The 18,769-nt window shown below is 43.1% G+C and overlaps 1 protein-coding gene and 1 long non-coding RNA gene across 7 annotated transcripts in view; one reads left to right on the forward strand and one right to left on the reverse strand.

The window, feature by feature from the left end:
• The window catches only part of LOC128103286 (uncharacterized), a 105,387-nt gene that overhangs the window by 40,859 nt on the left and 45,759 nt on the right, over positions 1–18,769 (reverse strand). For 2 of the 3 annotated variants that reach the window (XR_008215661.1, XR_008215662.1), the window contains exon 1: positions 744–859. The exons of the other annotated variant lie outside the window; for it this stretch is intronic. This is a non-coding gene — a long non-coding RNA (uncharacterized LOC128103286). Of the gene's footprint in view, positions 1–743; positions 860–18,769 lie in introns of those variants that run through there. 3 annotated transcript variants of the gene reach the window in all.
• Positions 1–18,769, forward strand: part of Gkap1 (G kinase anchoring protein 1) — a 38,783-nt gene that overhangs the window by 987 nt on the left and 19,027 nt on the right. For 2 of the 4 annotated variants that reach the window (XM_052727522.1, XM_052727519.1), the window contains exons 2-6: positions 766–941; positions 8,885–9,118; positions 9,594–9,737; positions 13,707–13,784; positions 17,443–17,566. In XM_052727522.1, the coding sequence (XP_052583482.1) occupies positions 8,903–9,118; positions 9,594–9,737; positions 13,707–13,784; positions 17,443–17,566 (562 nt within the window). In that variant the 5' untranslated portion in view covers positions 766–941; positions 8,885–8,902. The remainder of the gene's footprint in view (positions 1–765; positions 942–8,884; positions 9,119–9,593; positions 9,738–13,706; positions 13,785–17,442; positions 17,567–18,769) is intronic. The other 2 variants (XM_052727521.1, XM_052727520.1) reach the window with 2 other exon arrangements.

Here is an 18,769-nt window from a genome sequence, read left to right on the forward strand (position 1 = left end):
CAGTTCTCTTTTCCCTAGGGAATCCGCGGCCGCCTGGCTGTTTGCATCTCGCTGGCGGCACCGCCCTCCTTCCCCGCCTGGAGGTCCTCCTCCGCCCCCGGGCCTCGGGAGAGCCCAGTGATCCCGCCGCGCTGCGCGGGCGGCGGCCTAAGCCTCTGTCCCGGAAGGCCTCCCACCTTCCCGGCTCCGCGGTGCTCCGCGACCCCGAGGACCGCGGAGCCGCAGCCTACGCGAGCCGTTTGGACCCTGCGCGGCCCCCGTAGCGCGGCTCCTCCAGCAGGTGGTTCTGGTCCTCCGCGGTCCGTCACCCGCGGACCTCGCCTCGGCGCCAGCGTCCGCGTCCGCCGCGCCGCGACCCTCAGGAAAGAAGTCCCGCGCGCCGCTGCGGGCGCCAGGCCTGCCGCTCCGCGCCGCGCCGCGCCGCCTCCGCGCGCCCGCCGCCCGGCCGCGGGCCCGTTACTGCGGACGCCCTGCGCCCCGCGCCCAACGCCCGGGGCTGCGCGGGAGCGGCGGGGGAGAGGAGAGCGGCCGCGCCGCGGCGAGGCCCGGTGAGTCCGCGGAGCCCCGCAGCTCGCGGCTAAGGCGACGCGGCCGAGTGCGGCCTGAGGCGGGGACCGGGCCGGGCGGCGGGAAGGGCGAGAGGGCCGCGGAGGCTGCGGGAGAGTGCGGGCCGCAGGCCTCGGCGGGCCGCGGGCGTGACAGGTGCGGCCGCTCGCCCGCCCGGAAATTTCTAGAGCGCCCACCTGACTCCCGTGTTGCTTGCAGGCTTGGACGCCGCGTCTCGGCTGCAGCTGGGGCTCGCCCACCCCGCGCTCTTTCTCCGGGTACTTCGCGAACAAGTTTTGGAGCACCCGGAACCGCTCGTGCGTGAGGTTTGGCTTTGGGTCCCGAAGGAGGGAGAGGAGGGGACGGCCACACCGCCCTCCTCCCGGCAGCCCGAGGTAGACGTGCGGGCTTCTCAGGCGTGCCTTTGCTGCCGCTGCCTTTAACAGCTGCGCGTTGTGGCGGGGTCGCCTGCGCTGAGGTGTTCCTAGATCCTGAGCAGTTGGGACGAAAGTTTATTCCATTGTCTGCCCCGCCCCCTCCCATTGCCATATTTCTCAGTTGATATCGGTGGAGAGTTCTAGCGAAAGATGGCTTTCCTAACGCCGAGAACACATTGTTCTGCACCCTGCTCTGTTTATAAGAACGTGCTTGCACCTGTAACCAGAATGAAGTTAAGCCTGTAGCTCCAAAAATATTTGAGAAACTATCGAAAAAATCGTAAAACTATATTGAAAAACCTTTCTAGAAATCTAGGGTTTCCCTACACTAGTTTATACCACTAAAATTGGCAAGTAGTTAAAGCTTATTTAATGAGCTTATCTATTAAAGATCAAAATAAACTTACTTGCACTAACCCAGGGGCTTCTAGCAAACATGAACGTGGATCATAGGGATGCTGTGAAAATTCTTACACTTCCTTCACGACAGAATCCCTTAGTACATTGTTTGGATTTCTTTCCTTCTTTCTTCCTTTCTTTCTTTCTTTCTTCTTTCTTTCTTCCTTCCTTCCTTCCTTCCTTCCTTCCTTCCTTCCTTCCTTCCTTCCTTCTTTCTTTCTTTCTTTCTTTCTTTTTTTTTTTTTTTTTTTTTTTAAAGAATTTTCAGTCCCAGAAATTGAGAGCTGCAGATCAGAGAAGGAAGGCTGTACTTAACCAGTGTATGTGGGGGAGGTGGGATTTGGGGTAGACCTTTAAGTTTATGCCATTTGCAATAAGTGTGTTGAAAGCAGAGTTTCAGAATGCACTTGGCCCTTGATGCCTGTGAACCTTAAGTTTTAAGAAGTCAAAATGACAGGCACAAAGTTTAGTGATACTTAATGACATTTCATTTTATGCTCACTTTTAATTGGGGGTGGGGGGCAGGAGGGGTGCTTAGCATCAAACACAGGGCCTTTCATGGTCTAATTCATCAGTTTGTTGTTTTTAATCTATTAGATTTTACCAAGGCCTCTCTAGATGGATGTGGTGGTATACATCTGTATTTCTAGGACTCAGGAGGCTGGGATAGGAGGATTGAGAGTCCCAGTCTGGGCTACACAGTGAGATCCTGTCTCAAAGCATATAGCCACATTCATTGATGGTATATACATTGTGAATTTTCTTTTTGGATCTAGCTAACTGGTTGATGGTATTGATAGATGATAACTACTGTTCATTTAAAAAGGAATAAAATTGCCGGGCGGTGGTGGCGCACGCCTTTAATCCCAGCACTCGGGAGGCAGAGCCAGGCGGATCTCTGTGAGTTCGAGGCCAGCCTGGACTACCAAGTGAGTTCCAGGAAAGGTGCAAAGCTACACAGAGAAACCCTGTCTCGAAAAACCAAAAAAAAAAAAAGGAATAAAATTAATTGTTCTTGAGTGTAATTGAGTTCCCTGGACAAGTTCTTTCCTGACTCTAGTGAGGTCATAGAGGAAGGAGGTCATAATGGCTGTGGCCCTTCATAGAGACCAAGAATCTAGATCATTTATAAATCTTGCTGATTGCAGCTTAGCCTTTTCTCTACTATAAACAGTGTATCTTGCACCCTCACCTTTTAAAAATCAAAAACTCCCTACAAAAGCAAGATTCCTAGAAAAAATTAGTTGTAGGAATAATTAGTTGTGATGGTGCTTTTAATGAAATAGTTTTGAACTGATTGTTCATTCACGTGTACTTTGTACCCTCATTCTCCTAGTTCAGAAGCACACATTTCAGCGCACACTTAGGTATGTAGCACTCTGTACCTGGAAAATATAGTTAGGCCCCAGCCAGTAAGCTTGATGTCATTATTGATATATCTAATGTTATTTCTTCTTTCTTTTTGCTGAGACAATTTCCTAATGTGTAGCCCAGGCTAGCCTTGAACATAAGACCTTCCTGCCTTAGCTCTTCTAGTGTTGAGACTGCAGATGTGCACCATTACAAATGACTGATCAATTTATCTGTTAATGTGTGTGCCAAGTTCTTTATGTTCCCTGGGAACACGGGGAAGAGATCCATGTTCAACATTTTTAAATCGGGACAGCAGGGAGCTAGATACAATAACAGCTGTTTTAAGGAATCCATTGAATAACAGGAGTAAATAGAAGGAATATTAGAGTGAATGCTTAACTTGAGGGCAGATCAGAGTTGACTTGCAACAGGGCTAAATTTGAGGAATGGAGATGTTTTAGGTGGAGGAGACATTCTAGACCTGGGATTGTAGAGTAGGGAGCACACTGGAGCCTCAGGTAAAGCAGTGGACTAGTGAGATGGATTTGCAGATGATAAATTACCTGCATGGTTTTTATTGTAAACCTGTTTTTTTGTGTTTTTTTTTTCTTACTTTTCCCTGCAACATTTGCTTTTTAAGTTACCTTGTGAACTTGTTTTGTCTTTCATCAACCCCTTACACTAGCTTTACAATTTATTTTATAGAGGACACATTTACTTTTTATGTTTAGTAGTACTGGAGAGCAAAGCAGTTGTCCTATACTAAACTGCCCTCCAGCACCAAAGTTATTCTTAATGGAAGACTCACAGGGTAGAGAGGAAAAAATACAAAACTATATTTAGATTTCTTGATTTAAAACTTGACTTTGCAGTATTTTAGTGCTATATAAATGTCTATATAGTAAACACCATATTTATAGACTACCTTAGTGCAGGCCATTATTCCTCCATTTAATTATATAATTAATTATTAACTAATTATGTAAGTATGTATATGTAAGTCAGTATCTGGATTTAAAGAACTAAATATGCTTGAAAGAGGATGGGAGGAGAGGAAGTGATGCTGTGTTACTCTCAGATGTGACTGGAGGTGATATGCTGAAACTGAGAACACAAGACTAAAGGAGCACTAACCCCAGCCACATCCTGCGGGAAGAGCTTTAAGACCTGGGATGTGTCTGTGTGAGCTGTAGGGACCTGGGATGTGTCTGTGTGAGCTGTAGGGAACCTGGGATGTGTCTGTGTGAGCTGTAGGGACCTGGGATGTGTCTGTGTGAGCTGTAGGGACCTGGGATGTGTCTGTGTGAGCTGTAGGGACCTGGGATGTCTGTGTGAGCTGTAGGGACCTGGGATGTCTGTGTGAGCTGTAGGGACCTGGGATGTCTGTGTGAGCTGTAGGGAACCTGGGATGTGTCTGTGTGAGCTGTAGGGACCTGGGATGTCTGTGTGAGCTGTAGGGACCTGGGATGTCTGTGTGAGCTGTAGGGACCTGGGATGTCTGTGTGAGCTGTAGAGACCTGGGATGTCTGTGTGAGCTGTAGGGAACCTGGGATGTGTCTGTGTGAGCTGTAGGGAACCTGGGATGTCTGTGTGAGCTGTAGAGACCTGGGATGTCTGTGTGAGCTGTAGGGAACCTGGGATGTCTGTGTGAGCTGTAGGGACCTGGGATGTGTCTGTGTGAGCTGTAGGGAACCTGGGATGTGTCTGTGTGAGCTGTAGGGACCTGGGATGTGTCTGTGTGAGCTGTAGGGAACCTGGGATGTCTGTGTGAGCTGTAGGGAACCTGGGATGTGTCTGTGTGAGCTGTAGGGAACCTGGGATATGTCTGTGTGAGCTGTAGGGACCTGGGATGTCTGTGTGAGCTATAGGGACCTGGGATGTGTCTGTGTGAGCTATAGGGACCTGGGATGTGTCTGTGTGAGCTGTAGGGACCTGGGATATCTGTGTGAGCTGTAGGGACCTGGGATGTGTCTGTGTGAGCTGTAGGGAACCTGGGATGTCTGTGTGAGCTGTAGGGACCTGGGATGTCTGTGTGAGCTGTAGGGACCTGGGATGTCTGTGTGAGCTATAGGGACCTGGGATGTGTCTGTGTGAGCTGTAGGGACCTGGGATGTGTCTGTGTGAGCTGTAGGGACCTGGGATGTGTCTGTGTGAGCTGTAGGGACCTGGGATGTGTCTGTGTGAGCTGTAGGGACCTGGGATGTGTCTGTGTGAGCTGTAGGGACCTGGGATGTGTCTGTGTGAGCTGTAGAGACCTGGGATGTGTCTGTGTGAGCTGTAGGGACCTGGGATGTGTCTGTGTGAGCTGTAGGGACCTGGGATGTGTCTGTGTGAGCTGTAGGGCTGCAAAGGAGATGGTGATTGTATGAAATGACTATTTCTGGGAAGTCTTAGAAGTTGATTAGTGAAGCTAATGGACTCTAGGAGCATGCTCTCCTTCTGCTATCCTTAGGCGTCACTAACATGAAAGACCGCAGTCTGACTGCCAATTCTAATTCTCTTAATTCTTCATTTTGATTCGTGGTAGGAAAAGCCCGACTGTATTGGTTCCACTCTGTTTCATTTTGGGGAGAGATAGTAATTTTCCCTTTTCAAGGTATTTTGTTTTTCATAGGAGTCATTGGAAAACATAATGTAATTTCAAGCATTTTGATTTTTCTTTTTGTATTTTGTAAGCTCAAGGACAATTTTATTGGATTTTAAGATTAAAAACTGCAGGAAAGTTATACATTTTGGTAGGTTCTTGGAAGAAGGAAAAGTGTTGTGTCTTTTGAGATCATGTCCAAGAAGGCAGGCTCAGAGTGGAAGTCTGCAAGCAGCTGTATTGAGTTTAGGAGTATCTTTTTTGTTTGTTTTTTGTTTTTGTTTTTCGAGACAGGGTCTCTCTTTAGTTTTGGTGACTGTCCTGAATCTTACTCTGTAGACCAGGCTGGCCTCGAACTCACAGAGATCCACCTGCCTCTGCCTCCCCAGTGCTGGGATTAAAGGCTACTGCCATCCGGCTGACTTTAGGAGTATCTTGAGAGAAAGTGTGAGAATGAGAATGCCCAGAGTGTTAAGACAGGTATATTTAAGAATTTAGCAGGTATCTGAAGAAAATATGGAAAATGGAAACAGAAAAGTTACAGAGTTAAGAGGTCAGAAAAATGAAAATCCTACTGGTGGAGAGCTGTCAGCAACTGCCAGTGGAACTGAGCGTGGTTTTTATATTAAACCATATTCTCTTTTCTTCATTTAAGTTTACATCTGTCACTTTAGAAGTACTGGTTACTCTGCCTTTGCCATGGCATGTAGATCCCCTCATGGCTGCTGAGATAGAAGACATGCCAGCTGTTTATCTTGGGTTCAGTCAGCGTCATGGTACACACCTATCATCCCAGCACCTGGAGGCCACATGGGCCTCAGAGTAACCTCTGAGCTTACCTGGGTTACCTAGAGAATCCTGGTCTTAAAAAAGAACAGGGACCATAAAACCCTGAAATTTTAGCTTTGAAGACTAAGTAGAACAATTTTTTGTCTTTACTTTATTTACTATATTAAATATTTAGCATATTATAATAATTTATTATATTATTGTTCTGGTGACTGCCACTGTCCTGTCCTTTTGCGCCCTTGAACCTGAGCAAACGAGGAATGCTGTTGCTCAGGAGCATTTCCGCCTTTGCGCTCTCCCCTTTAATGCTGTGCTCACATTCAAGCTGTTGCAGAGGTGCAGCCTTCTTAGTGAGCGTGCTTTGTCTTATCAACAGTTCTTGTTGGCCTTTCTCAGGCCCTTTGTGCTTTGCCTTTTGTTATTCTCACTCATTCAGGAAACACTTCTGTGTGTCCAGTGTTTAAGACATAGTCCCACTGGACGAGGTGGTGCATACCTTTAACCCCAGTACTGGGGAGGCAGAGGCAGGTGGATCTCTCTGAGTTCAAGGCCAGCCTAGTCTACAGAATGAGTTCCAGGGCAGCCAGGGCTATACAGAGAAACCCTGTCTCGAAAAACCAAAAAGAAAAAAACCCCATAGTCCCAGCTGTAGTTGTGGTCAGGTAAACCCATGCTTATCTTCTGTGCTACACTAGTGGACTCACTAGGCCTTTGATGGAGCTTTGCTGACTGCCTAATTTCTACTTCACGCCTAAAAACTTGTTTCTTTCATTTCAAAGTCTTAGCTTCTAGATCGGGCAAATGTTGGTTTGAATTTCGGAACATGCTTTGTAGTGGAATCATTGTGTTTAGTCACATTTTAGTTGTGCCAGATCCTATCTCCTCTTCAAGAAGTGTTTTAGAATAGATATTTATGAGCATTTAACTCATGTAGACATTACAGTCAAGTAATACCAGTAAATGCTGACATTTGATTTATGCTGCCGCTGTACAGAGTTCACACATCTTGACCTACTGAAATCAGACAGCTGTCACTCCCATCTCACAGAGGAAGAAGATAGCAGACTGCCTTGGGGCTCTCACTAAGTAGCACATTGGGCTTGACTAGGCTCCCTGGCTCCCAGACTGAGCTCCTGGCTTAGTACCCCTACCATTTGACATCTGCATCTCTAACACACAGGAAAAAGGCATCTTTTAATCTAAAACTGGAAAGAGACCTGTGAGTGTTCATATAGAGCTAATGGAAGAAATAAATTCACATTTTAAAAATAATGTTATCAGGAGGAATAAAACAGTAAGTTAGCAGGACAGGCACTACATACTGAATTTGTGTAAGTTCAGTAATTCAAATTTAATGAGTTTCTAATTTCAGGTGTTTTAAACTGATGACAAAGCTCTGATTGGCAGAATATGTTTGCATTGTCTAAGCAAGGCCTTGTAGATATATTTTTGTGCTATTAAAAGGGCATGCTATTAGCTAGCAAAGGAGGGAAAATGTCAGTGTAGAGGTTTAAGGCCATTGCTTAGAACCTGCTCATAGGGGATGGAAAGATGGCTCAGAGGTAAAGCACTGGCTACCCTTCCAGAGGTCTTGAGTTCAGTTTCCAGCAACCACATGGTGGCTCACAACCATCTATAATGAGATCTGGCGCCCTCTTCTGGAAATGTCTTTAAATATGTCATGATAAAGCTAGGTTATACTGCAGTAACAGTTTGAAAATCCCAGGAGCCTAAAGTGGCACAACCTTTTGGTTCAAGCCACATGCCTAGCACAGGTTATTAAGGGTTTAATTCACTGTGGCTTCAGATTATATCAATCTGGCTAATAGAGCCAACCCCATGCCAGTATAGCATACGCTTCCAAGAATTTAGATGAAGGGGAAAGAGAACACAGTGTCGTTTGAAGCTAGTATTTCGGGGTAAAGAAGTGGTTCAGCGGGTAAGAGCATTTACTGCCCTTGCAGAGGACCCAGGTTTGGTTTTCACCACATGCACAGTGGCTCACGACCATCTGTACAGTGGTTCAGGGGATACAATGCCCTTTTCTGGCCCCAGTTGTTTTAACTGCACTCCATTCTAAAGAAACGATTCCCTGGCCAAGGCTTAGAGCAGCACTGGTCATGGTGGTTTGGCATGCCTTTTCAGCAAATCTACCGTAGTAAGTACCCCTAGGGCCTGTGACCTCATCAGCCATAGGCTTTGGCCAAAGTTGACAGTACTAGGCATGAATTCCATGGTTGAAGGAATATAAGCTCTTTATTTTTTAAAATTAGTTGTAAGACCTCAGTCTTTATAATCAAACTTCAGCATTTTGAATATAAGAATGTTCTTTTCTGTTCTTTTGTTTTCTTGGAAGTTGGGGATAAACATGTAGCTGCAGTAAGGGCCTTTGTGTATAATGAAAAGTGCTGTTCCTCCTCTTCCACAGCAAGACCATCGTGATTTAGGATTTTTCCCATGAGTGTGTACACACCACACAAGCATTCAAAGAAAAGGAAAGCCAAGGATGCTAAAACCAGATGTGGGAATGAGCATCATGTTTGATTGTAGTTTTGTATTGTTACCTGTGAGATAAATAAAACCCATGTTTTCTTAATTTTTTTTTTTACTTAAGTTAAAAAATATGTTAATGACAGTGAAATTGTGGGTACAAATCCAAATACTACCAAATCTGATGTTAGGAGAAATGTATTTTATATGTCTGGCTGTTCTAGACATTAGAATAATTTTTCTTCAGTGTGTTTTCTCATCTGCTTCCTCTCCTCCTTGCCCACAGGAGTTACTGTTCTGAACCATGGCTTCAGCAGTCCTTAGCTCTGTTCTCACTACTGCCTCTCGATTTGCCCTGTTACAAGTTGATAGTGGCAGTGGTTCTGATTCCGAGCCTGGAAAAGGCAAAGGCCGGAATAATGGGAAGTCTCAAACTTTGGGAAACAAATCAACCACAAATGAAAAAAAGAGAGAGAAACGAAGAAAAAAGAAGGAACAGCAGCAGAGTGAAGCAAATGAGGTACTGTTAGAGTTCTTTGTCTGTTTCCCTAAGCTACCGATGTAAGCCACGCTGTGAGCACTGATGTAAGCCACGCTGGGGCAGCCACTGTGCCCCATCTCTGGAGCAGAGCTACTTGGTGAACATACACCTACCTGAATTCAAATGTAGTAAACACTTACAGGCGTTTTCTCCTGACCAGAGCAGCTTGTGTGTTCAAGATCTTAAGTTAAAACAGAGAAGTCTTAAAAGGAGGCAGCCCATGCCTGGAGCCCCAGCTTGTCAGGAGACTGAGCTGATGGGGTTACTTGAGCCAACCTGACAGCATAGAGCATAGTGAGACTTTATGTAGTAAACAAATTAAGAAATTTATAAGTAAAGATAAATCCATAAATAACTTTTATCTAAGTTTTAAAAGTTAATATGAGTACTTAGACTAGAAATATTTTAAAATTAAAATTAATTGAATTTAATATATGTTGTGCTTATTTTATAGCTCAGGAATCTTGCTTTTAAGAAAATTCCCCAGAAATCTTCCCATGCCATTTGCAATGTTCAACATGAGCTTCCATTGCCAAACCCAGCACAGAAGGAGTCTCGGGAAGAGAACTGGCAAGAGTGGAGACAGAGAGATGAGCAGGTACGGCCGGGTCAGCAGAGGAATGCCCCAGCTGTTTCCTGAGTTCACCTGAGTCCCCGTCACTGCCTTCTAGAGAGCAGTTAGGGTTGGACGCTTCCTGTGTGCAGCTTTGAGAGCTGGTGGCCAGTGTGTACACCATGTTAGATCTGTCAGTGCGAAGCAGTTGAGTGTCTTCTTTGTTTGTTTATGGGTTCTGGGGATCAGACCCAGGGCCTTGGGCATGCGAGCATGTGCTCTACCCATGAGCTACAACCCTGTATTTTTTTTTTGTGTGTGTGTGTCTTTTTTTTTTTTAATTCATCTACTGTTTACGTATGAGAAGAGTGTTAGGAACATAGAGAAATATAATTAATTTATTTCAGATATTTGAGGGCCGGAGAGGTATCTCAGTGGTTAAAAAACACTTGTTCAGATTTTTTAAAACCAGATTTGTAGGGCTACAGGTCTCCTGTTAGAATGTCTAGTAACAGTTTTGATTAAACATAAGGACTTTGAGGTGAGAGTTCCTTTTTAACTTCAGTGCAGAATTGTTGAAGGCATGTTTGTTCTGCTGACCTGTTTACATGGTGTTTTATTGTCTCTAAATGCTTATTGTGAGAGTACACACGAGGGAGGAAAGGGAGAAAGTGTGGGTGGAGGTGCACACGCATGCTCACGAGCTCTGCATGCATAGGAAATGAACATTGTTTATTTGCATATTTATTAAACTATAATTTGGTCCATAGGAAAATAGGCATTATTTTCAAACATGTTTGGTCCATTTAGTGGATTTTTCTATCATTCTTATGTTACCAGTTTTAAAGGAAGTAGAGAAAGCTGGGTGTGGTGGTACTTATATGTAATCCAAGCATCTAACCACTTGGGAAACTGAGTCAGGAAGCTCTTGAGTTCCAGCCCAGCCTGTTTGGGCAAGACAAGCTAACACAGGCCGCCAGTGCTTCAGTATGCTCCTTTCACAAGCTGTGTTCAGTGTATTTTCTTTAGGATCTTGCATTGTCCAAGACGCCGCTTATGAGCACCAACTATTACTCTGGAGCCATGCATTAATGGCATTGACATTTCCAGATAGTGAGGTGCTGTTGGGCAGTCATAGAATTGACATTGTCTTCACTAGAGGGAATTTCTCTCAATTGCCCAAAGGTGACTGGACCGTGATGTAGGACAATGACTGAGAGTCACTCAGAAATGTGTGCAGTGCTGACATGCACACAGTCTGCTGGGCCCTTTCTTGTCCATGTTTGCCAGCACAGTGATCAGGTGTTCTATGTAAACGTTTCCTCTATGGCTCAGGAACATGGAGGAATTCGTACCGGGTGTGTTGTTGGAGCATGTGGGAAGACCTAGATCTTAGTTAGAACTTCTGCTTAGAAGCAAACAGTCAAGGTTATGCATTCTGTGTCAGGATGGTCTTTAGTATTCCATAAGACAGCTATACTTTGTAAGCTCATGTAAGCATTATATGTAAGAATCGCTATTCTACAATTACTATTTTCCTTTTTCTACCTATCAAAATTATTTCTGTCCTTTAAATATCAACATAAAATTAATTTCCATAAAATTCTCAGTATATCCCAATTAAGGTTCTTTTCTATTCTTTAGAATTTTGAATTTCATTCATTCATGCTTATCTGTATACTAGTGTATGTTAATAAAAAAAGTAAATTTAAGGGATAGGTCAGGGTTTTGTTTGATGCTTTATACTGTATCATTGCTTCTTATCACACTTAGACCAGTTGCCAGCACCACAATAAAGTCAGGCGGACCTTGAGCTGTCACAGTTAGACTCAGATCCCAGGGAGAGCCATGGCTTTGTTTTCTTTGTTGTTGTTTTGTTTGTTTGTTTTTCACTTTTTCATTTCTATGCCAAGACAAACCTGGTCTGTGTAGTGAGTTCTGGGACAGCTAAGGATAGGCAGTGTAGTCTGGCTTTTCTTTGGGCTACCAGCTCACAAAAAAACGACACAGATTTATTATTAATTATGAAAGCTCAGCCTTTAGCTTATGTTGTCCCACTAGCTCTTATAACGTAAATTAACTCATATTTTTAAATCTGTTCTTCTATGTGACTCAGTTACCTTTATTCTCTACTGCCCATCCTGCTTCCTCTCATCTGGCTAGTGACTCCCCTTTCTTCTTCCCAGAGCTCTCTCTATCCAGAAGTCCCTGCTCCACCTTCTGCCTAGCTGTTGGCTTTTAGTATTTTGTTAAACCAATCACAGTGACACATCCTTATACAATGTAAAGGAATGTTCCACAGCAACACAGTGAAACCATCTCAAAAAAAATTGATTTAATTCATTTTTTTGTTGTTGTTTTATCGGAATGCTCTACCTTAGCACTTAAATTCTGTGAGTTAATGTGGAACATCACAATATCTTGCAAGACTTCCAGCTTCCTAACCTGTTTTTCTGTCTGGCTCATTGGGATATCAGCCCAAATATATGATACATTAGAAATAACCACAAATTTTCTTTCCGTAATTAAATGTTAAAAATAGGATTTTAATGACAGTTAACGAGCTTTGTTCAGAATAAACTAAGATTTGCTACTTTTTTTGTTAAGATCATCAAATTTTTAATTCATGAACAAACTATTCAACTTAGATGTAGAAATTGGTTTATACTTTCTTTTTAATGTGGCTAACACATAAATCCTATTTTTACTTTATTATTTTTCATTATCAATATAATGATTTAGGGTTTTTGTTTGTTTATGGGAGTTTTGCTTGCATGTATATATGTGTACCACATGTGTGCCTAGTGCTTGCAGAAACCAGAAGCAGGTGTTGGATCCCCTGGAACTGGAGTTACAGATGGTCGTGAGCAGCTACGTAGGAGCTGGGAATGGGTCCTCTGCAAGAGTAGCCAGTGCTTGTAACCACTGAGCCACCTTTCTGGGCTCCTATAATTAAATTGTAAAGTGCTATTTTCTGATAACAGTTAATTTGAATTGAGTTAATCCTCAGTCTTTTTAGGTTATTGTAGCTTACTGTGGGCTTACTTAGATTCTTGCATTTATCATTTTAATTCTCGCTGTATTTTTCTGTTAGATGAGTGCTTTTCTGTGTAAAGCCGACTTGTTTTGCTGGTTTTGTCTCAGCATAGGATTAGACGAGACACTTTCAAAGGGGTGACTTCATTTAGAAAGTTGAATTCGTAGCATTCAATATTAAGTTTTCTAGATACCCTTATACCCTCTTGACATTGGTTTCTATTTTAGTCTATATATTTCTAAACATTAAGCAACATAATTTTTTTTTTGTTTTTGGTTTTGGTTTTGTTTTTCGAGACAGGGTTTCTCTGTGTAGCTTTGCGCCTTTCTTGGAACTGGCTTTGGAGACCAGGCTGGCCTCGAACTCACAGAGTTCACAACATAAATAATTTTTAATAACTTGGGCAAAAATTTATTGAGGAGTGATTAAAACCTGAAAACTTAGGCCATAGGAAAGATGGAAACTAAAGTTCTGGGACACTTAGAAGCCAGAGCTAGCAGATACCACATTCCAGGGGTGATGTCAGGTGGTTAAACCTTTCTTGAGCTAATGCCTAGAAGAGCAGAGAAGCCCTGGGTCATCTCCCTGACCTGTTGCTGGTGGTTCAGCTTGGGTGTTCGTGTGGTAGTGTGGCAGAATGATGGGAATGCTCAACTGTCCTGTTGAATCGAGGAGTATCAGAATAGTTTATTTAAAGTATGAAGTAAGGGGTTCTGGAGAGAAGAAATAGGAGACATCAATAACATATGTAGGCACAGATATGTACTCAACAATGAAAGAGGAAATAGACATTTCAAAGATAGGAGTTATGCTTTTATACATACAGGGTTCCTAGGAGAGCATGGTTAAACTTTGGAGAACAGATAACGTTTTATTTAAAGTGCATTCTTTTTCTTTTCCTGTATGTATTATCCTATATCATAGTTATTTTGAGAGTATGGTATAAAACTATGTTTATTCTGAAACTTTTGTTTCAGCTGACATCTGAAATGTTTGAAGCTGATCTTGAGAAGGCATTGTTGCTGAGCAAATTAGAATATGAAGAGCACAAACAGGTACTTATATATTTACCAATGTAAGCATTTAAAAATTTTTATGTAGTAAAGCTCAGGTCAGTCCTTCCTGAACTTATATAAAATTTCTTCTTTAGGGCTGGGATGTAACTTAGTGTTAGGCTCTGGATTCATTCCCTAGAACTACAAAAAAATAAATAAAGTTTGCCTTAAAAATCCATGATAGGATTCCCTCCTCAGATTCTGAGGGACAGAAACAAGTGAGCTGTACTTTGTCTAATGACTTGGAATGTGAAGTTTCTCCAACCAAGATGAAGCAAGCAAAAGAAATGAAATTAATGCCAGATGATTTATTTTCATTTCAAATGAGCATTGAATGTAATACGTTTAGGGAGCTTTGAGTGATGCTCAGAGGCCAAGTGTGGGCTTACCACATACTGTCCAGTCATCAAGGCTGCTCCTCCTCCAAAGGAGATTTAGAAATCTAAGGAAATCTGAGTGCTGCAGTGTACGGGAACCCATTCAAAGGCTCCCTGCCAGAGAGGCATGGCCGTGCAGGACACAGAGCTCACCTCCCAGACTGTGTTCTGAAGCTCAGCATGTGTCGTGAGCACTGGCCTTAGGCTAGAGGTTGGACTATGTTGTGCAGCTCTGATTAGAGGGATACTAAGGGAAAAGTAATGTTGGTTTCCAGTTCCTGTATTTACTTGGGATTTGATTTATGTAACGTATTCTTAACACTTATTAGAATTCTGCTGTTCTTCGCTAGATTAATTCATGGTATAACTTAATGGTTGAACAGAATGCCCCCCTCTCATGATTAAAGCCCTTTTGGCCATGCTACAGTCCGCTGGTACCTCTATCCCAGGAGAAAGGAAGAGAGGAATTAAAACCCACAGCAGATGACTTTGCTATAAAATAAATACATAAATAAAACTTGCCAGTCTGGTGGTCTATGTATCCTGTGTGCTTTATTTTCCATGTCCTTATTCCTTGTACGCTAAATAATTGAAAATGATTGTGACCAAAATCAGGGCTGGAGAGATGGCTCAGTGCTTAAGAGCACCGGCTGCTCTTCCAGAGGACTCAGGTTTCAATTCTTAGCAACCACAAGGCAGCTTACCTGCAGCTTCAGGCCCAGGGGATCTGACACCCTCTTCTGCTCTTCAGAGGCACTACATACACACACATAGTGGTAAACACATTTGCAGCCAAAATACCCATACACATAAAAATACACACATATTTTTTAAAGAGAAAACAAAAGAATGATTATAACCAAAATGGTTAGATGTCCACTTATATAAAAATGAAGCTAGTATAAAAGTGAATACAACACACTTGACTGTGATTTAGCCATTTAAATGGACTTAGAGATTATGCTTGGCAAGGTCCTTCTTTATTTCTGAATTAATGCATAGGATTTTAACTTAGAGAATATTACCATACAGTAATGATTAGTTGTTGGATGTATGTTGTTCTGAAGCTAAAAGGATTAGCTATTCAGGAGTGGAGCAAATGGTGTTGATAAAATGTCATGATCCCAGCCAGTTTTCTTGCTAAATTCATAGGCCTAAGTACCCCAAAGCATTGCTTTTTGTTAGACAATAATGACTCGAAGAGAATGGAAGTGCTACTTTTTAGTTTTATGTAATTGTGTTAGTGTATTCATAGTTTATAAGTCAGTATTTCAACCAAATCACCATAATTGTGTGTGTGTGTGTGTGTGTGTGTGTGTGTGTTCATGCGCCTGCATGCATGCAGGCACATGTGTGTATGTTGGTGCCCATACACAAGGTGTGGGGAGGCCAGAAATCTGCATTGGGTGTCTTCTTCAGTCTCTCTCTGGACAGGGTCTCTACTGAAGCTAGAGCTCACAGACTCCGCTAGATGGGCTGGCCAGCAGGCCCGTGGTCGTCCTCTCTGCCCCGTGCCCAGCACTGGGGTTACAGGACTCACTACTGTACCAGGTGTCTTTATTTTCCGTGAGACTAGGGATTGAACTCCAGGCCTCAGGCTTGCACAGCAAACACCAACTGATCATCTCTACTCACTCCTCCCCTGCGCCATGATTATTCTTACTGTGAGTTTGTATAACAAATAATGAGTTTGGGCCATGCGTTGGCTCACATCTATAGTCCCAGCACCGATAAGACAAAGACAGGAGGATTGCCACAGCATTGGGCCAGCTTGGGCTACAGAAAAGAAAGAAAATTAGAGATGCTGTCTTCTGTCCTTTTCTATTACTTACTCACTGGGTGCTTATTAAATAGCCAGAATGTGCTGCCTAGGATGTAGAGATAAAGACAGTTTCAGCCCTTGAGCTCAGTGCAAGAGGCATGCAAATGATCATCCTGTTAGTGCTGAGAGTTACCTGTTCTTAGCACAATGAAGGTTCAAGCATCCACAGCTTCTCAGCCTTTGATGAGGATGGGATTTTTCAAAAAAGATTTTTTAAAGTCTTACTTAATGTATTAGCTGTTTTTGCAAAGCAGACCAGAGAGAGGCACTCTCGGGGAAGATGTACAAAAAAATACACAACAGATCACATGTGAGAGAATGTGTTGTATAGGAGACTAATTGAGTGACCTAGGAAAGCTTCAGTATGGAAGGAAGACAGGGTGTCAGAACACAGGTGGGCTTGCCTTCTCCTAAGATACTGCTATTTTAACTTCCAGATTGATTTCAGGTTTTATTTCAGAAAGATATGCGATCAATATTATAGAAGGTGAAATTAGAGACTGTCAGTGTCCAAGCCAGAGAAGAGAAAGGGAATGACAGAAATACAAAGGGCAAAGAGATCCTTAGGAGATGAACTCAGCAAGACCTGGTAACCAACTGAATGGCTATTTGCATCTAAGAATGGCTTATAGCTGATGGCCGTGTAGAGGGTGGTATAGCCAAGCACATAGTAGAGCATCAAGTGGAAGCCAGGGTTGTTGATTGAAAAATAAACACGGTGTGACAGAGTGTGTTGAGCACTGCAGCTGCTGTCTGTACATAGAGAAATCATTAGTGTAAAAGTGGGAACTTGGATATTGAAGAGCATGTAAGAATAGGTTAAGGATAACAGCTATGTTCTTATGAGGAGGGTTGGGAAAAGAAGGCAGCAATGGAGACCCGAGGCATTACAAATGTATGGAAAAAAACATTTTTAAAAAAAATGTGTGGAGTTAGGGGCTGGCTCAGTGGTTCAGAGGACCAGTGTTCCATTCCCAGCACCCATGTAAGAGCTCACAACCACCAGTTCTAAGGGGTCCAGTGCCCTCTCTGACCTCCTTGGGCACCAGACAAAACACCCATACATGTAAAATAAAAGTATTCTTTTAAAAACATGAGTTGATTAAAAAAATGTCTTTTAGATTTGTATCTTAATGTTAGTGTCAGAGAAAAACACAATCCCCATTTCAGGGTATGAGGTTGGAAATTGTAGATTAGTCTCTTAAATTTAGTCCTGAAGGAAAGAATAAGAAGTTGGCAGTGGGGGAGGCTTATATACCAATCTATGATATTTTTACTTCAATGTTTTCAGTTGAGAAGATGAACAATAACTAAATAGGAATTTTCATACAACTTGGCTAACCTGAGTTTTCAGTTTTTTATTTGCCTTTAATCTTTAAAAGTAAAACATTAAGAAACATATTGAGGAGTTGATGTGCTTTATGAACCAAACTTAATTACTGTTGATAATTCTTTTTAGGATTATGAAAATGCTGAAAATGCTTCAACTCAGTCAAAAGTTATAAATAAAAAAGATAAAAGAAAGAACCAGCAGGGAAAAGACAAACCTCTCACAGTATCACTAAAAGATTTTCAGTGTGAAGGTAAAGTATGTGCAACCCCGGCCACACCAGAGCCGCTTCAATGTGTTCTTTGTCTCTCAGGTCTGGACTCTTGTTCCCCAGACTGACTCCATACTCACTGTGTAGCCGAGGGTCCTCCTGCCTCTGCCTCAAGGTCACAGGCCGTGCACCCATGTCTAGTTTATGTGGTGCTGGGGGTCAGACCTGGAAGCTTGGTTGTGCTGGCCAAGAGTCTACCAACTGAGTCTTTTTTATAGTTAGGAGTACTTTTCTGATTTTGGTTTGGTTTGTTTACCATGTAAAGTATAAAAATGTAAGCCTGTTAATTTTGTACTGCTGTAGTGGGTAATTCCCAACAAACAGAAATGCACTGGCTCACGGTTCTGGAGGTGCCGGAATCTGTCAGAGGGATGCCTGCTGCTCAAACAGTAGAAGGCAAAAGGGCCAGAGAGAAGGTGCTGTGTGACTTCCTGAGAGATGAGGACAAGTGTTTGTTCACCCAGGAGGGGCACCAATACAGACCAAAGGTAGCTGCCTGCAAGTCTAGCCTGCCCAACCAATGAATTCATGGGGCTTTCCTACAGAAGCACAGGAGAGAGGTCACCTAGAGGACACACGTGCATCACCAAAAGCCATCTCAGCCTGGGTGGCAGCTCCTAAACACTCCTCCCTCTCCCTCCTCCCTCTCCCTCCTCCCTCTCCCTCCTCCCTCTCCCTCTCCCTCTCCCTTTCCCTCTCCCTCTCTCCCTCTCCCTCTCCCCCCCCCCCCACAAAAATCATAAAAAGGAAGAAAGTTTTTCTGTAGTCTAAGTTGCTTGGGTTAGGGATGAAACATACACATTAAAGTAAAATAGCCAAGTTTACCAAGAAGAATTTTTTATATAGTAAATGTTGGGTCTATGGAGAAGCTCAGCAGTTAAGGGCAGGTGAGGCAGCACCCACAACTGTGTCAGATAGTTCTGTGGAAACGGTGCCCTCTTCTGGCCTCCTTGAGCACCACTCAGACATGGTACACAGACATACATGCCAGCAAAACACCCGTACACATAGAGTAAGATAATAAATTTTTTAATTTTGTAAATTTTTAAAATTTTTAAAAATTTATGTCTTTACTTCTATTGTAAATTTGTTTTGCCTGAATATATATCTGTTCTCCACATGTGCGCCTGGTCCCTGTGGAGGTCAGAAAAGGGCATCAGATCCTCTGGAATAGGAGTCACAGGT

Source organism: Peromyscus californicus, unplaced genomic scaffold (assembly GCF_007827085.1).
Source record: "Peromyscus californicus insignis strain IS unplaced genomic scaffold, ASM782708v3 Scaffold_8__1_contigs__length_139910024, whole genome shotgun sequence".
NCBI classification, from domain to species: Eukaryota; Metazoa; Chordata; class Mammalia; order Rodentia; family Cricetidae; genus Peromyscus; species Peromyscus californicus.